This window comes from Tachypleus tridentatus, chromosome 12 (assembly GCF_004210375.1).
Source record: "Tachypleus tridentatus isolate NWPU-2018 chromosome 12, ASM421037v1, whole genome shotgun sequence".
NCBI lineage: Eukaryota > Metazoa > Arthropoda > Merostomata > Xiphosura > Limulidae > Tachypleus > Tachypleus tridentatus.
The window spans coordinates 80,523,283-80,540,417 of record NC_134836.1 but is presented as its reverse complement, the minus strand read 5'-3'; the positions used below and the strand labels follow the sequence as shown (position 1 = coordinate 80,540,417).

The 17,135-nt window shown below is 33.6% G+C and overlaps 2 protein-coding genes and 1 non-coding gene across 5 annotated transcripts in view; 2 read left to right on the top strand and 1 right to left on the bottom strand.

The window, feature by feature from the left end:
* LOC143233789 (cytochrome P450 4c3-like) overlaps nt 1–1,849 on the top strand; it is a 41,749-nt gene extending 39,900 nt beyond the window's left edge. The window contains exon 11 of the mRNA XM_076470459.1: nt 1,694–1,849. Coding sequence (XP_076326574.1) covers nt 1,694–1,767 — 74 coding nt within the window. The 3' untranslated portion in view covers nt 1,768–1,849. The remainder of the gene's footprint in view (nt 1–1,693) is intronic.
* Nucleotides 1,850–4,796: 2,947 nt separating this feature from the next.
* TRNAI-UAU (transfer RNA isoleucine (anticodon UAU)) lies at nt 4,797–4,888 on the bottom strand. The gene is given in 2 exon segments: nt 4,797–4,832; nt 4,851–4,888. It is a non-coding gene; the product is annotated as a tRNA-Ile (tRNA).
* Nucleotides 4,889–7,323: 2,435 nt separating this feature from the next.
* On the top strand, nt 7,324–16,970 carry Atg12 (Autophagy-related 12). 3 transcript variants are annotated; one of them, XM_076470451.1, is made up of 5 exons: nt 7,324–7,917; nt 9,768–9,961; nt 15,494–15,606; nt 15,968–16,030; nt 16,762–16,970. In XM_076470451.1, the coding sequence occupies exons 2-5, from the start codon at nt 9,793–9,795 to the stop codon at nt 16,819–16,821; spliced, it is 405 nt and encodes a 134-aa protein (XP_076326566.1). In that variant the 5' UTR covers nt 7,324–7,917; nt 9,768–9,792; the 3' UTR covers nt 16,822–16,970. The 3 variants fall into 3 exon arrangements, with proteins under 3 accessions (XP_076326566.1, XP_076326565.1, XP_076326567.1); XM_076470450.1 differs by having other exon boundaries at nt 15,470–15,606; XM_076470452.1 differs by lacking the exon at nt 15,968–16,030 and having other exon boundaries at nt 15,470–15,606.
* The last annotated feature ends 165 nt before the right edge of the window (nt 16,971–17,135 follow it).

Below are 17,135 nucleotides of genomic sequence, written 5' to 3'. Positions count from 1 at the left end.
TTACCACAAAGTGTACATAAACCAATGTCATTTTTTTGCATATGAACAAGTATATTGTTCGTCATTAAAGCATTGTGATAAAATAAATAATCCACATCAGCAAAGACAAAGCCTTTAAATGGGTGATAAGTATATTTATGTATTTTTTTCCTGTTAGTATCTATTAAAATATCTCTCCATGCAGTAATTTCTTCAGTAGTGAGGATGGAGTTCTGGTATATTAACTTAATCAGTTTTTTAACAGGAAGATCATTTAAGTGGATAACATTTTCGCCATCTGAATCACACATCTGAAAAATAAATTTTGTCGTATCTGTAATTTGGGGCTTCACCGGCTTCAGACTTTGGCAATGGCAAAAAATAAGACGCGGCGTCTTTTAAACCGACTTCTGAGTGGAATCAAGCAAACCGTCTCTTTTCTGAGATTTGCACAAAGGTAGTATTTTTCACCCCACCTCTTGGAGAACCCGGGTATTTCCCAAAAACCCCTTCTCCTTGACTGCTGAACTCACCAAATTATAGGTGGTGCCAAACGAATCGACTTAGACTCGAGGTTTACCAAGAGGTAAAAACCTTTCACCAATCTCCTAAGATAAACCAGGTATTTCGTGGAAACACTTTTCTTGGGATCCCCAGTAGCGGATTTAAGGTTGTGTGGGCCCAGGGACTAATAATTTTTTGTGAGTCTTACATCACATGTAATTTTACAGAGAATAAAATTGTCATTGGGCCCTCATTACGCCACTGGGATCCCCAGAAAACACACCCCATATTGGGCACTGATTTACATTAATAATATAAATAAATAGGTCTACTAATTACGATTCGTAGCTTATAGCAAAAATGGGCATTAAACTGAAGAACTGCAAAGGACTAATTCTAACATCAAATTTGCATTACAGAAACCCTGCAAATGTCGACGAAAGCCCACGAGTTCGCTAATATCAAAATAAAATTGGCCTGGCATGGCCAAGTGGGTTAAGGCGTGCGACTCGTAATCTGAGGGTCGCGGGTTCGCATCCCCGTCTCGCCAAACATGCTCGCTATTTTAGCATTGGGGGCGTTATAATGTGACGATTAATCCCACTATTCGTTGGTAAAAGAATAGCCCAAGAGTTGGCGGTGGCTGGTGATGACTAGCTGACTTCCCTCTAGTCTTATACTACAAAATTAGGGACGGCTAGCGCAGATTGCCCTCCAGTAGCTTTGCGCGAAATTCAAAACAACAACAAAATAAAACCGAGAACAAACATATGTAGATATTATCTCGTGAAACAAAGCAAAACAAGGTCAAATATGAAAACTAAAGAAGTGATATATAATTACTGAATACTACCTTATTTTCTGTTTCCCCGTCCCGTATTTTGATAGGTATTTCCAGGTATCGAACAACCTGGAGAAGAAAAAAAGTAAAAAGAAATAAATTCGCTGACTTGACTTTAATCTCACTATACGCATAAAATATTATAATTAAGCCTTTTTTCATGTAGTATACGTTTTATAGTACACAGTATACTTTATTTTATAGGCAGACATGATGTTTACTTTATCACACACAATATTTTAATCTGCATACATTTCTTTTGTGTGGGACGTTAATTACATGATATATTAGCAGATGTATAGTTAATAATCTATAACTAAAGAGGACTACCTATTCTAACGCTAATATATATATATATATGATTTCCAGGTTCAACTCATCTTCCACCTCATGCAAGCTCAACCAGTTACGCCGACTCCTTGTACACAGTAAATATAATTTAAGCCTTACTCCTTCCATGTGGTCATTTTAAGGCATAATGTCATTTAATAGGCTAAGCCTACTGTTTGATTTTTAACAGAGAGCATTCTAATTCTGCATACATTTATTTTGTGTATGAGGTTAAAGAAATGATGTATTAGCAGATCTGTAATTAATGATCTATAACTAAATAGGCCTATCTATTCTAATGTCACGTTCTAAATTAAATGTTATCTAAAATTTACCAAAAAATGTCAAGTCTGCGTAGGTCCACAACCATGTAAAATAAACAACTCACTGTGTACTCATTATCATTATATAAAAACATGAACTTGCTCTAAAGTGTAAGTAATCGTTTATTTAATGTATATGATACTGAAAAAAATGACTGGTTTGGCTAACTGACGATAGAGGTGTATATCAACAAAAAATTGTCCTTTTGCGTACCTTCAGGTAAGGGAAGTTGTCCTACGCAGTGAACACGGTGGATAAAAAAGCAAACAAACAGATATTTTGAGTTTTATATAAAGTTTCATTGCTATATCATTAAAGGTTCCTTTTGCATTTTGTCTTCCTTTAAAATAAAACAATAACAGATAAAACTAGAAAGTTCTATGTACTATTCCGAATAAGTGTAACAGGAAATGTTAATAAGAGTGCAACAGTTGTTTGGTTGTTTGTTTTTTGGGCCTGGCATGACCTAGCGCGTTAAGGCGTGCGCTTCGTAATCTGAGGGTCGCGGGTTCGCGCCCGAGTCGCGCCAAACATGCTCGCCCTCCCAGCCGTGGGGGCGTTATAATGTGACGGTCAATCCCACTATTCGTTGGTAAAAGAGTAGCCCAAGAGTTGGCGGTGGGTGATGATGACTAGCTGCCTTCCCTCTAGGCTTACACTGCTAAATTAGGGACGGCTAGCACAGATAGCCCTCGAGTAGCTTTGTGCGAAATTCCAAAAACCAAACCAAACCTTGTTTGTTTTTTGTTAAGTACAAAGCTACACCATTGAGTATCTATACTCTGCACACCACGGGTATCTAGTTCCAGGGTTTAACGGTATAAGACTTCAGAGTTACCACTGAGACATCAAGGGACTGCCGTGGCAGCTATTGTAAAAATATATACTCAACAGACATTTGACACGTGCAGATTCTACGGTCTATCACGACCACATATCCGTGATACAGGTGTATCTGAACAAAAAAACAAACATGGAATAAACAGCAAAATATTTTAATACCATATCACGTTTTGAGGAGAGGAAATTACGATGGTGGACAAAAGTATTTGAAAAAAGAAAGAAGATCCTATGGTGTTGAACGTGAAGAGAACAAATACATGAATAAGTAGCTATCGTCGGGTTCAATCCCCAAACCAACTGTTTAACATATACATGCGTACATTTGTAAATATATGCAATTTCCTCTTAGTTTTCAATTTATGTTTAAATAAAATAGTTGAATTATCTTAGACATCCAGTGACTCGACATTAAGTTCTGGGTTTTCATAAGCTAAAAACTGTTTCAGTACGTACGGGTGGTAGAACATAAATAACAATTATGTAGCTTAGTGCTTAACAAGAAACAACTATTCTAATGTGTGCCATAGTTAATTAGATTCCTTTGGATTATTTGGTACATATAATGTCAAGTTCGGTCCGAGTAATGATAACGAATTTATTTAATTTATCAATAACATTTTATAAACGCTATATTCACCAATCAACTTACCTTGAAGCAACGTTTCAATGCACATTCTGAAATAATGTTCACCTAATTAGTAGAACTTCCTCGTTGGTCTATGAAGAAGAAACACACTAGTTAATTCACTTACTAACTTATTAACTGAATCACAGACGAACGATCGTCAGCTCACTATATGCCACTCATTAAATTTCTATACTGTCTAGTTTTCTATAACTCAAGGAGTTTTCAGATTTTACACAGCCAAAAATAGGTCTTCCAACCATCATCACGCGATGACAAACTCTCTCTAAATTAAAATATTAAAGATACAACTTACCAATAACAAACAAACTACTTTCCAAAATACTTGTTTAGCTTTTCAGATTATATTAATTATTAGTTGTATACGAATAATTTGATTTTCGAAGATACCTAGAGGTATTAAAAATAAGGTAAATCTAGTGCTTTTATCTTTACATGGAACATACCATTTCGTTTATTTTTATTATCTATAGTTCTTCTGACTTTGTTCTTTGATCAGCAAAACCGCAAGGTGTCTAAAAACGGTCATACTTCTACTAAAAATAACTTTTAAATGAATGTTTAAGCTGCACATAGGCTACCTGCACTGTGCCTACAGCAGGGATAAATTTCGAATGCTATAACCCCTCAAAGTTACTGTTGGAACATTAGGGGAATTTTGAATGACGAAAAAAAGAAAGAAAGAGAGAAAAAACAAAATATGCTGATCTATGTGATTAATCTACACGTGTTCTTTTTATTTGGCCCCAAGACATTTATATTGCGTGTGTTTTCGCTATTCATAAGATGTACTGAAAACCATGAATTTGGGAACGCCTTAGTTTTTCTCTAGTACAGTGTCTGAGATAGATGAATGTGTCAAAAGTTCAGTGATCTAATCTGAAAGGTGTTGTAGTGGTTGAACGAACAAACCAATGGTTATGCAGGTCAGTAAGTGATGACGAACTTATGGTATGCGAGAGAATTTTTAGAAGATTATTTCCAGTTTGGGCACACACTCTCAAAAAGTTTCGTCATTCCTGTGTAGGTCATTCTGCAGTGCTTCTTATACACGAAGTGTAAAATGACGCTTTTACATTTTTGTTTCAAAAGTATAATTTTACAAGGCTACTAAAAACAATAGGATTAACGAGGTTATGTATATATATACTTTTGCTAATCAAAATATTTATTCAGTATTTCTTAAAATATAGAACAATGATAAGATTAAAACATTTAAGAAACAATTTATTTTCTTTTTAACAATTGTAAAAATGTGACTTTTATAGAAATGGTTAAATAAAAACAAATAACACCGGAGAAACAAAGAAATTTCATTGTAAAATTAATTTCCCCAGGTGAGGCTCGAACTCACAACCCCGGCATGACTCACAAGTACTGTCTTATAAGTACCGTGCGCTAACCAATTGCGCCACTGGGGAATGGGAATAAAATGTGCAAACAATTTTATTTAAAGTATTTTCCTTTTTAATGCTTTAAGTTTGATATTAAATATTTGAGGGCGAACTTTAATCATTTAAGTTTCACATAAAACTTTGTTCACCAGATGTTTTACCAAAGGCCATTTTCGCTACACATAATGCCAGGCCCTATTTTCGTTGCTAACTAACACAGCATAAAAGTCATTATTTCAACATAGAGTAACGAAAAGACATGGCTTTTCATGTATTCGGTTATTGTTATTTTGCTATTACATTTTCTATTGTTCTGTATCTTTGTTTTGAATTGTTTTCGGCCGACTTTATAAAACCTTGAAGTACTCGACCTCTGAAGTTACCAGACATATTGTCACGAAAGTTGGAAAGCTATTACTAAACAGACATACAAAAAATTGAATTTTGTTTATGTTGTATTTACATAACCTCCTTGATGAATATCAAACTCTATATAATTTATCTATCATTTTCTCTACTCTAACAGTAACTGTATCTAATATCATCAATGTACGGTTAAAAGCTGAAAATTATTAGACAAGTTTTAAAATAAGTTTCTCTCCATCTCTGAATGTGTCATTTTTTTTTTTTGCTATAAATTTAGTTTATAATATTCACAGTTTCATCTAGAGCGTTTTCCCAATTTGTGGGCCTGGCATGGCCAAGTGGTTAAGGCACTTGACTCGTAATCTGAGAGTCGCGGGCTCGAATCCTTGTCACACCAAACGTACTCGCCTTTTCAGCCGAGAGGTCGTTATAATGTACGATCAGTTCCACTATTCGTTGGCAAAAGAGTAGCCCAAGTGTTGACGGTAGGTGGTGATGATTAGCTGCCTTTCCTATTGTCTTACACTGTTAAATTAGGGACGGCTAGTGCAGATAGTCCTCGATTAGCTTTGTGCGAAATTAAAAAAAACAAAACATCCTTAAGTTTGCATGAAAAATAAAAAAATAATCCATTTGACATTTCCATGAAAGAAATAATTCAAAATAATAATTATATTGCACAGAAAACAAAATAAGTAATTTATATGTTCAGTGTGTAAAAAATTATGACCTTAATGAACAAATACATATACTCAGCGATGCATCAAGTGAAATATATTGAAAGTATTCTATACATTCATAATATAAAATAATCTAATCTTTAGGAACAACAAAGTCCATTTTGGCTATAACAACCTCTAAACTAAACTAAAACTATTAAATAAATATACTTTTAAAAATCTTAAAGCAAACGCTTATTATTCATATATTTATATTTCAACGTTCTTCCTAAAGTAAGGTACCCACAACTGAGCACGATACTCCAAATGTGGCCTAACAATTGATATATAAAATTAAATTATAGACATGTATTCAATATTTCTATAGATACAACCTAAAATCCTAATTATTCTACCACTAGCAACAACACACTGCTTCGATAGTTTAAGAGACTGATCAACCATTACACCAAGATACTTTTATTTCATTAAAATTATAGTTTTAATTCAAATGACGATAACCCACGCGCATTACCTTGCATTCATTACCATTAAAATCTCTTTGCCATTTTATTATTGAACTCACTAAATGATGAAATCCTTTTGTGAAACAGCAGCATTCTCTTCACAGCCAATATACCCAATACGTTAATATCATATACAAAATTAAGTAATTTATTGACTGTTCCTTCATTTATGCCATTGATGTAAATCAAAAAGTGTAAAGGTCCTATGATTGAGGTACCCCTTTGCAACATTTAACTGAACTCCAAATATATTCTGAAGATTAGGAGGACTATATGAACCAGCGACATCTACCGGAGAATATGATGCTCAAGAAAGTGGAGGTTTTCGCGATACCGGAGAGTTAATTGAACGATAATTCTAGATAATGCTCACCGTAATTATTATATTCGTAGATTATTACAAATCTGTGTCATTTGATACCTGAAATAAGCTGTTAGTGTATATACGTTCTTCACTAGCGACTCCATTGCAAAATATAGTACGATGTATATGAAATACTTTGTCAATAAAAATGTTCCATGTGGATTAGAGGAAAGCTTTTTACGAACTTCTAACGTTAAAATCCCAAACAGTGAACACAACACTGTGAGAGCTATATCACATGGCATTATGTTACTAGTTACGTTAAATTAGCTTTTACTCATTTAAGATTGTTGGAATTTAATCTTTTTGTTTCTGATAAAGTTTATCGAGGATTCTCGCATTTAGATTTCGTCGCTTACAGATTTATTCATTAATAACTTGAACATTAATTAAGAAATAGATAAATTATTTTTTGAACATTGAGTAAAAAAAAATTAAATGATTGTTTGTTTTTGAATTTCGCGCAAAGCTACTCAAGAGCTATCTGCGCTAGCCCTCCTTAATTTAGCAGTGTAAGACTAAAGGAAAGGCAGCTAGTTACCACCGCCAACACTTGGGCTACTCTTTTACCAACGAATAGTGGGATTGACCGTCACATTATAACACCCCCACGGCTGAAAGGGCGGGCATGTTTGGTGTGACGGGGATTCGAGCAAATATTACGAGTCACTCGCCTTAACCAAATGGCCATGCCGGGCCAAAATTAAATGAACTAGCGCGAGTTGTAAGTTAGAAATCTTAATTAAAAAAACACTTTTACCATTAGGACAAACATTGTATTGTTAAATAATTGGTTGTCTTGAAGTTATTAAGAATAAAGCTACACAATGGGTTATCTGTGTTCCATCCACCCAAGGTATCGATACACGGTTTCTAGTGTTTAAGTCCGCAGCAATACCACTATGCCACTGGTGGGCTTACTTATTAAAGAATTAATAAATGATTAATGAACAAAAACTTATTTGGTTACTCAAACTCCCACAAGGTGTACAATACATAGACCAGTACAAAAATGATGTTGAGTGTTTCAACAAGACTCAGACACGTATCTGATCGGTTGAACTGAGGGGCAGGAAACGTTGAAACAGTTTTATGAGTATGGATGTCTGCTGAGGTAGAGAAGCTGAGTATATTCCATTGGTATGGTTTACTTTGGTCTTTCTTTCTAGCGATTTTCACTGAAACTATTGTTTGGAATGTTTACTATATCGGGTTTATTTGTTTCATGTTTAACTTTTAGTATTATAGTTTCATTACAAAGATTCTTTAGCAATGTCAGCTTAGTATTTAGAAATAACCTAAATCTCCTACGATGGATATACAGCCGAAAATATAGTTAACAGTAAGTTTATCCAACCGATGAAAATATGTATTCTAATATTTATAACTGTATTAGCATTAAAGTAATCCAATATATGAATAAATAATAACAGATTTGCAATCAATCCATTCCCTTGGATCATAATATTTTATCTCTAACTTTTATAAATTTAAAAAATTCGTTTAATTTTCTTTTTTTTTTGTAGTTTTATTTTTAGTGTATCGTTTTATGCATATGTAGTTTTGAATTTGTCATTCATTATTTTAATAAATATAAACCAAAATCTGTGCTTATAGACTTTTCCTACGTAACATTACTCAAACTTTGGTTTAACTTATCACAGGTATTCTAAATTTACGAACGATGATAGGCACTTTTCCACACGTTCAATGGAATCATTTCTGAAGTTATTTCAGCAGACGTTTGAAAAGTAGCCATTAATTATTAGGCTAATAAAAACTGATGTAAACAGATTTCTGTACTTTCGCACACCAAAGTCTATGATTAAACTATGTGGGCATTCATTATCAGTAAATATCACGAAGTCGTCTAAGAAACTCGTCAAGAATAGCATCTCTTTCGAAATACAATATTCGAAGTTGTTAGGAACGTGAGATTTAGCGGCTTTTGTGAAACCACGTGAAAAATACTCTGTGTAATTTTATATGCTTATCACTAAAGGGCGTAGGTTTCTTTTATATAAATCTTTTAGTTACTTCCACAGAATAAACGTTTGTAGCAGTATGAATCAGTTTACGCCTTTAAAACACAGTATTCTTTTTTATACTCTATTCGAGAGTATAAGTAACTCGAATAATGAAATATTTCCAATCTATAGACCTGTTTTAAAACAGATAAAGTGTAAGTAACAGTTGTTAACACTCAGAATTTGATTATTAAACTCATGACGCGATAACTTGGTGCACTCAAGTATGAGTAACCCATTACAATATTTGTTATTAAGCCTGTTTATGATAAGCAATTTAATAATACTAGTCGTTAATCCTACCTATGATATTATGTTTATATTCTTTATCAGTTTCTATATATTTTAATATCACATCTTAGTCATATGAAGAAATATTAACAGCCCTATGAAAATGACGCAAGCAAGCTCATTTTGTAACATGGTAACTGAAAAACAGAAGTAAACAGAAAGCCATTCTGTATATTTTATAAAAAACTAAACATTTTAACTTCTAAGGTGATCTGTATCGTTGAATTATCGAATTAAGAATAAATTAATTGGTCGTTGCCATCCCACCACACCAGAAACGTTCCATGTATTTATTAAAATTCTATCAGTGTTTTTTGCGCGCTCCAAATTATAATATGTCATTGGTTTCTTCCATCCAGTTATCCTTTTAAGTTTTGTCCAATTTATTAACTTATCCCCTACACCTGTAGATCTCATTTTTACAATCCCTTTGTTTTACACCTTGAATAAATAAACTATATTAACACTTATACATAAATGTGTATATACCCTTTGAATGTGAAACGTTTTTGAGGAAGTTCAAGTGCAAGAGTAAATTCTCTTTTATTTTTTTACAAGGAATAATAGTGCAGTAACCCCTCGTGTAGCTATGCGCAAAATTTAAAAACAAACAAACAAGGAATAGTATTAAAGAGGCTCTTCAAATTTAACTCGTATGTGTATATTTTATAGATGGCAGTAGTTAGTTTTAACTATCATGGCTGAAGTTGATGGCAAGAATGTTGAGTTGGTGTCAGCTGATCAAGGTATAAAAGAAGGTGATACATTTGTTGATGAAAAGAAGAATGATGTGGAATTAGAAGAGAAACCAAAGGAAATTACTAATCCTCCAGATACACAGCTACTATCAACAGAAAAAGTTAAAAGTAAGAAATTAGATTAATTCCGTTTGGACACAAAAATGAAACTAGTAGTACTACAGGGTGTTCGGAAAGTCACTGTGCATTTATATATTTATTAACAGACATGTTTCAATATAGAATACAGGAAGTAAATATGAATGACAGTTATAAACAATGTTGAAAGTGACCCCCGTTGGCTCCAGTACAAGCCTGGATCCTTCTTATTTTGTTTCTAAACACCGCTATCAGTTGCTGGCTTGAAATAGACTGAATAAAATATGATTACAAAACTGCACAGTGACTTTCCGAACACCTTGTAGTTGTATTAATGCTGCTGAAGTTATTAATATTAGTAACACTACTGAACACGGGTTAGAAATTAACACGGGTTCATTAAGTTTACTGTAGGCTGAAATATATTCCAGTATTAATATAGGCCTAATTTATTAATATTTTTCTGTGTAAATTATCGAAGTTAAGTGCATGTCCAACCAAATAATGGTCGGGTGTAGTCAACAATAATGAATTATTAATTATTTAAATAAACGTTCAGCCAAAGCAATGAAAACCAGTAAATTACACATACAAATAATAATAATGTGTATTTTAAAATCTTTAGTTCGCTCACCACCATTGAAATACAATGTGAAGACAATTAATAATTTGATACCACAACAACTTAAACAGTGGCTTCAGCTATTTTCATACAAGAATATTAGTGTTGATCTAACAAAAAGGAGGAAAAAATTGATAAATAAAATACAGTTACAAATAAATTAAGTTGCTACTACACAAAATATTTCCTTAGTGAATGTGCCAAGTCATTGTAAGTTAGAGCTGTCACTTTTGTACCTATAACAAGAACTACACTAGTATATGATAAAATCACCACCAGACTGTATCTTCTATCCACAAGAGGATGACACATCCCCTCGTATGCATTTTGTGTAACTAAAACTCATTCTTTTTGTTAACACCATATTATTTAAATGCTATATTACATCCTCCTTGTGTAATTTGTGTAAACTAAAACTCATTTTGTTGACACTACACTGTTTAGATGCTATATGCTTAGACTTTTTATTAAACAAAGAATCTTTTGAGTTTTGTATAACTTTTAAATACAAAATAATTTCATTTAAAGTTTCTTTAAAGAATTATAATCATCAGGAACATTTATTCACCTTGTGCTATTGCCATGAACATTTTTATACATCTGTATTGTGCCAGACTGTGATGTAATCATCACCCAACTTTAGTCTCCCCACCAACAGAAAGGTGCCACATGAGCTATAATCTCCATGAGTGTTAAGATTTGAACAAAGGCTCATCTTTCCCCAATGCTGATTATCTTTGGATGTTTTTTATAGGAATTAATAGCATTTTTGCACTTATAATTTTAAACTTGTATAGGTTTTCTGTAATTTATTTTTATTATGAAAAAGAAAGGCACCAAATCTTAAACTTTTAAGTTAGAACTATGATTTTGAAGCTTCTTCAATTTGATTTTTCTTTTAATTGTTCATGCATGTTATTGGACACATGTTATTGGCTTTTATGAGGTTTCTTTGAGAGTAATGTAATCTGCTGTTTTATCCAAGGTATTAAGTACTCTTCAAGGTTGTTATTAGACCAATAACCTCGACCTGTACACCATTGACATGTCACACCAACATTTATTTCTGAAAAAGTTTATTATATCATTAAATTATGAATTAATGGTTTATAAGTCTAAAATTTTGTAAGTTCTATCTCCTCAACAAGAGTTATCTAATACTGTGGCCAACATTATACAACAGGTTATTGGTTTCATTCTATTCTCAGATCAATGATTCTTGGACTCCTGCTTCTGTTACTTCAATTGAACCTACCCCATTTTTTGTAATTTCTATGACTGTTTTTACTCCTAGTTCCTTCTCTCTAGTTGTCATGTAGAGATGAAATGGCTATTGACAATAATGAATACTCAAACAAGACACCAATGTAATTTTAGTCTGTTCCAAATAACGAGATATTTACAAAATCAGTGACAAAATCTAAATCAGACTAATAAATAAATTCTTGGTAAGTTACCCAATTTACATAAATACTCCCCCAGAAAATTCATATATCTGTAGCTGTTAATCTTGTAATTGTCTATACTCTCTCCAAGTGCTGTCTTACATCTTCTATAGGTAAACAAATACTTCCATGAGAATGAATCATTGTATTTTAGTACTTGCAGTTATATTACATTTTCAACCATCATCAATTTCTCAATAGGTTACCAAACTACTAGTACCATTTCTCCACGCAGATATCAAAAATTGGGTATTCACAATAAAAGATATCCAAACCCATATCTGAACACTTTGCAATAATAATACCCATATTCAGGTATACTTCTCAGCTGCTGAATGGCCCTAACCCTCCATGCCATGTAAGTCATGTCTTACACCAATAGATCTAGTTTTATACTAATTTTTCACACACACTCATTGACGTGTTACCAAATTTTCACCAATGGTTATTTACAGAAGACAAATGTGATACACCATACCTTGCCTCCTGGAGAGAGCTTGCTTCTGAGTAGATTATAAGTACTACATGCACAAAAATAAACTTAGATGTTCTCTAAATACAATTCAAACATAATATCTGCTTATAAACAGACATGGGAAATTTCACCAGGAACCTTATAAACAAATGTGGTAATAAATATATAATACACTGAGTTTAAAAATTTATATACCAAATAAAATTAAATTGCAACAATTTACAATATACAATGTCACCAGGTGACACTGACCAGGGTCAGGTAATTTCAGTTTTTTTCCTCTGCTGGTTGAATTATTAAGATGTGCCTTTTGTTTGCATGTTGTCTAGATTTGTTGAGGTATCTCAGGGTATATAGTTCCATTTAAATCATTTGTTTTCTTTCTGCATAATTCTCTCCTCTTTTATCTCTTGCTTCTTTCCATCTACTTGTCTTTCACTTAATTTCTTTACTTCACACTTTTTTTGAAGTTGTATGTCATGATCCTACTGAGGAAAAATTATGTATGTTTTATACCTTGACCTTATTTTCTTTGTTTGTCCTATCACAGTTCATGTACCTTTTTTTACTTCTGATACATATATTGTGCTTTTCTTTATTCCTGCTATGTAGGATGTACTTCATTGGGATGCCTTATTTCCTTTATCCAATTTTCTCTCAGGAGCCTCTGTGTTGCACCCTTATTGTAGGTTTTTGGATTATTATACTTTGAAACCTTAAGCTGATGCAGCTTGTGACAGTCATATTTACTCGTGATTTCTTGAATTGTTCTTCTATTTGACCACGGGCCCTCCAGCATTTCTTGTTCACTGCAGCTGCTTAATGGGGTCACCCTTTTACTGTTTCTGTTCCCCTTGTCATTGTCTGATGTTCCCTCTTCTCTGAGAGCTGGTTATTGTGGGTCTTGGAGATGACTTGTTTCTGTAGCTAGCCTCTCTGTTTTGTTTTGGTAGGAGCTTGTGTCTACCATTTTTTTCTGGAAGTTCTTTTTCATCTTTAGCTCTCATGGACTACTGTTAGTCCTTTATAATCTGTTGTCCTCTTCATCCAGTTCTTCTTTGGATTGGACACACTGTTTATTTCTCAGGGCTACCTGTCTTGTGAATTATCTTTGTCTTAAGAGATGTTCTCACTTATTAGGAGACATTGATATTTCTGTCTTAGATGTCTCCTGTATTCTTTTTATTGGTGAAAGGTAAATTTTATTTCCAGACCATTCCTTCTTTCCCAAGACTTGGACTGCCTAGGAGTTTGATCAGATGTTTTACTTACCATCCCTCTCCATATGATTAAAAGTAGTACATAGTTGCTTCACTCCAACAGCTACTTTTAGAAACTCAAAACTGTCTTTTCCTGCAGAGGGATTTCTTTAATTCATAGACTTTATATCCTGCCACTTCGACTGGTTGAATCAAGCAGGATATGACATCTTTTTAATGTCACTTCTCTTCAAGATTCTCATCTCTTGACTTCCTTTGCCATAGATATCTCTTAAGGAAATCTTAAAGATTGGGACATGGATGACCTGAGAAGTTTTTGTGTGACATTACTTATATCACACTGAGGTTTCATCAGCTTTTGGGTTTTGTTTCCTTCTAGTCACCATCACATAATCTACTCATAGCCTCTAAAGAGGTATTTTTCATCAAGGAACAAGAAGTAACAAAATGCAAGAACACACTAGATGGCTGGTGTTGCTTTACAGGAAATATTTCAATAACCTAGGAACCCACTGGGTGACTGTTGTTGCTTCTTTTTGAATACTTCAGTAACCTAGGGAGCCACTGGGTGACTGGTGTTGCTTCTCATTGAATACTTCAGTAACCTAGGGAGCCACTGGGTGACTGGTGTTGCTTCTCATTGAATACTTCAGTAACCTAGGGAGCCACTGGGTGACTGGTGTTGCTTCTCATTGAATACTTCAGTAACCTAGGGAGCCACTGGGTGACTGGTGTTGCTTCTCATTGAATACTTCAGTAACCTAGGGAGCCACTGGGTGACTGGTGTTGCTTCTCATTGAATACTTCAGTAACCTAGGGAGCCACTGGGTGACTGGTGTTGCTTCTCATTGAATACTTCAGTAACCTAGGGAGCCACTGGGTGACTGGTGTTGCTTCTCATTGAATACTTCAGTAACCTAGGGAGCCACTGGGTGACTGGTGTTGCTTCTCATTGAATACTTCAGTAACCTAGGGAGCCACTGGGTGACTGGTGTTGCTTCTCATTGAATGCTTCAATAACCTAGGAACCCACTGGGTGACTGTTGTTGCTTCTTTTTGAATACTTCAGTAACCTAGGGAGCCACTGGGTGACTGGTGTTGCTTCTCATTGAATACTTCAGTAACCTAGGGAGCCACTGGGTGACTGGTGTTGCTTCTCATTGAATGCTTCAATAACCTAGGAACCCACTGGGTGACTGTTGTTGCTTCTTTTTGAATACTTCAGTAACCTAGGGAGCCACTGGGTGACTGGTGTTGCTTCTCATTGAATACTTCAGTAACCTAGGGAGCCACTGGGTGACTGGTGTTGCTTCTCATTGAATGCTTCAATAAACTAGGAACCCACTGGGTGACTGGTATTGCTTCTCATTGATTACTTCAGTAACCTAGGAACTTACAGGGTGACTAGTGTTGATACACAGGAAATACCTGAATAACATAGAAACCAACTGGGTGATTGGTTTTACTTCACATGGAATACTTCAATAACTTAGGAACCCACTTGTTATAACTTATACTGTATTCTTGCTTCAGTTTGGTTTACAAAGCTTCAATTGTAATCTTTATAATCTGTAGAGTATCTGTGTGTTTTGTATAACCTATACTGTATTCTTGCTTCACTTACAGTTTTGTAAGCTGTAAAATATCCTCTGTTTTAGCAGAAGTGAAGATCCAACCTTGAATACTGTATTTGGATAATATATTTACTGTTTTATTCAATTACCTATATGTTTTTTCATCTGATTCAAGTTTAACTTAGGAAACTATTTTCTTCAGTTGATATTCTTTTGAAAGCCACAGCTGATGCTCCAATCATGAAAAAGAAGAAATGGGCAGTAGATCCTTGTAAAAAGATTGGATGGATTATTGAATTCATTCTGAGATACTTAAAACTGGATCCCTCAGATTCACTAGTAAGTTTCCTTTACCATTCAATTACTTGTGTGTGAACTTTAACTGTATTTCTTCACTAAAGTTTAGAAATGAACAAAGGAAAGAGATGTTTTTCTTTCTTGAGGAAAGTTTCTTTTATTTTAGCTATTATAACAATGTGTACATATGTAGATGGTGTACTTTTTAATAGTACAATACTTTAATGTTTCCAAGTGTCTTGTTATATCCTGTTTATGTTGATATCACACACAGTTTGATAGTCCATGACTACACAATTATTTAGTTCACAAGGTTTACTGTTTATATCAACTATCTCTAGTAACACTCATAATATTAAATGACATGTACTTATTTATTAAATCAAATTTATTTTCTGTCTAGTTTTTATATGTAAATCAGGCTTTTGCCCCTTCACCAGACCAGGAAGTAAGAAATTTGTATGAGGTAAGAAATAGAAGAATAGTCCTGTACAAAATGACTAAAATACTTGAAAAAAAGAGGTTGTCAAAGTTAAGAGACGGGCATTTTGTATCTACCATTAGATCTCCTCTTTCACTATAACTTATGATGTTTTGTGTTCTCTGTCTGTTGGATAAAACTTAAATCTTGATAATCAGTAAAGATACTGATGTTTTGTGTTCTCTGTCTGTTGGATATAACTTAGATCTTGTCATTTGTTTTAAGTTAATCAGTAAAGTTATGATTTCTGTTGTCTGTATGTTGAGTATAACTTAGATCTTGTGAATCAGTAAAGTTAGTGATGTTTTGTGTTCTCTGTCTGTTAATTATAACTTAGATCTTGTCATTTGTTGTAAGTTAATCAGTAAAGTTACTGTCTTTGTCATGTAAGGTAATGAAAAATAATAATAATCTTCACAAGATATGCTCATGAATAGCTTGTATGATGTGTAATTCAGTGTTGTAACCTGAGTTATTAACATTGAAATGGTTTGCACAGTATATGTTGGCTTTTGATCTTTCAAACATATGAACCTGCCATATAAGTTGATTTAACAAAGAAACTAAATGAATCCCTCGAGTGTTGTTCCAGGTCCTGTAAAATGTTTATAATGTAACGGTTTTGTTAGATGTTAGTGAATTACTTTGCTGATGGAATCATATAAGTATTTGTGTTACAGTAGTGGTGATGTTATAACTTTCTTTTCTTTCTCTAGTGTTTTGGTGCTGATGGGAAACTTGTACTTCATTATGCTAAGACACAAGCTTGGGGTTAATTGTGTTTTTCTATCCACAAGTTAAACATATGAATGTATATGAGTGTAAATATTGAAATTATCAAATTCTCTGCATACAAGTTTTATTAATTGTCATTATTAATATCATCTGTCAGAAATAAAATAAGTTTGACTTTGTTGCTCTCAAATATTCTTAGATTTTCTCAGTACAAATGTTTAATATTTGAAAGAATAACGTGATGAGAGTATTCCTTTAAGTTTGTCACAAACATTTCTATGTGACCTTCGATACACTGTGTATTTATAATGGTGACATGATACTTTTAACTGGTCTAGTAATGGAATAACTATAG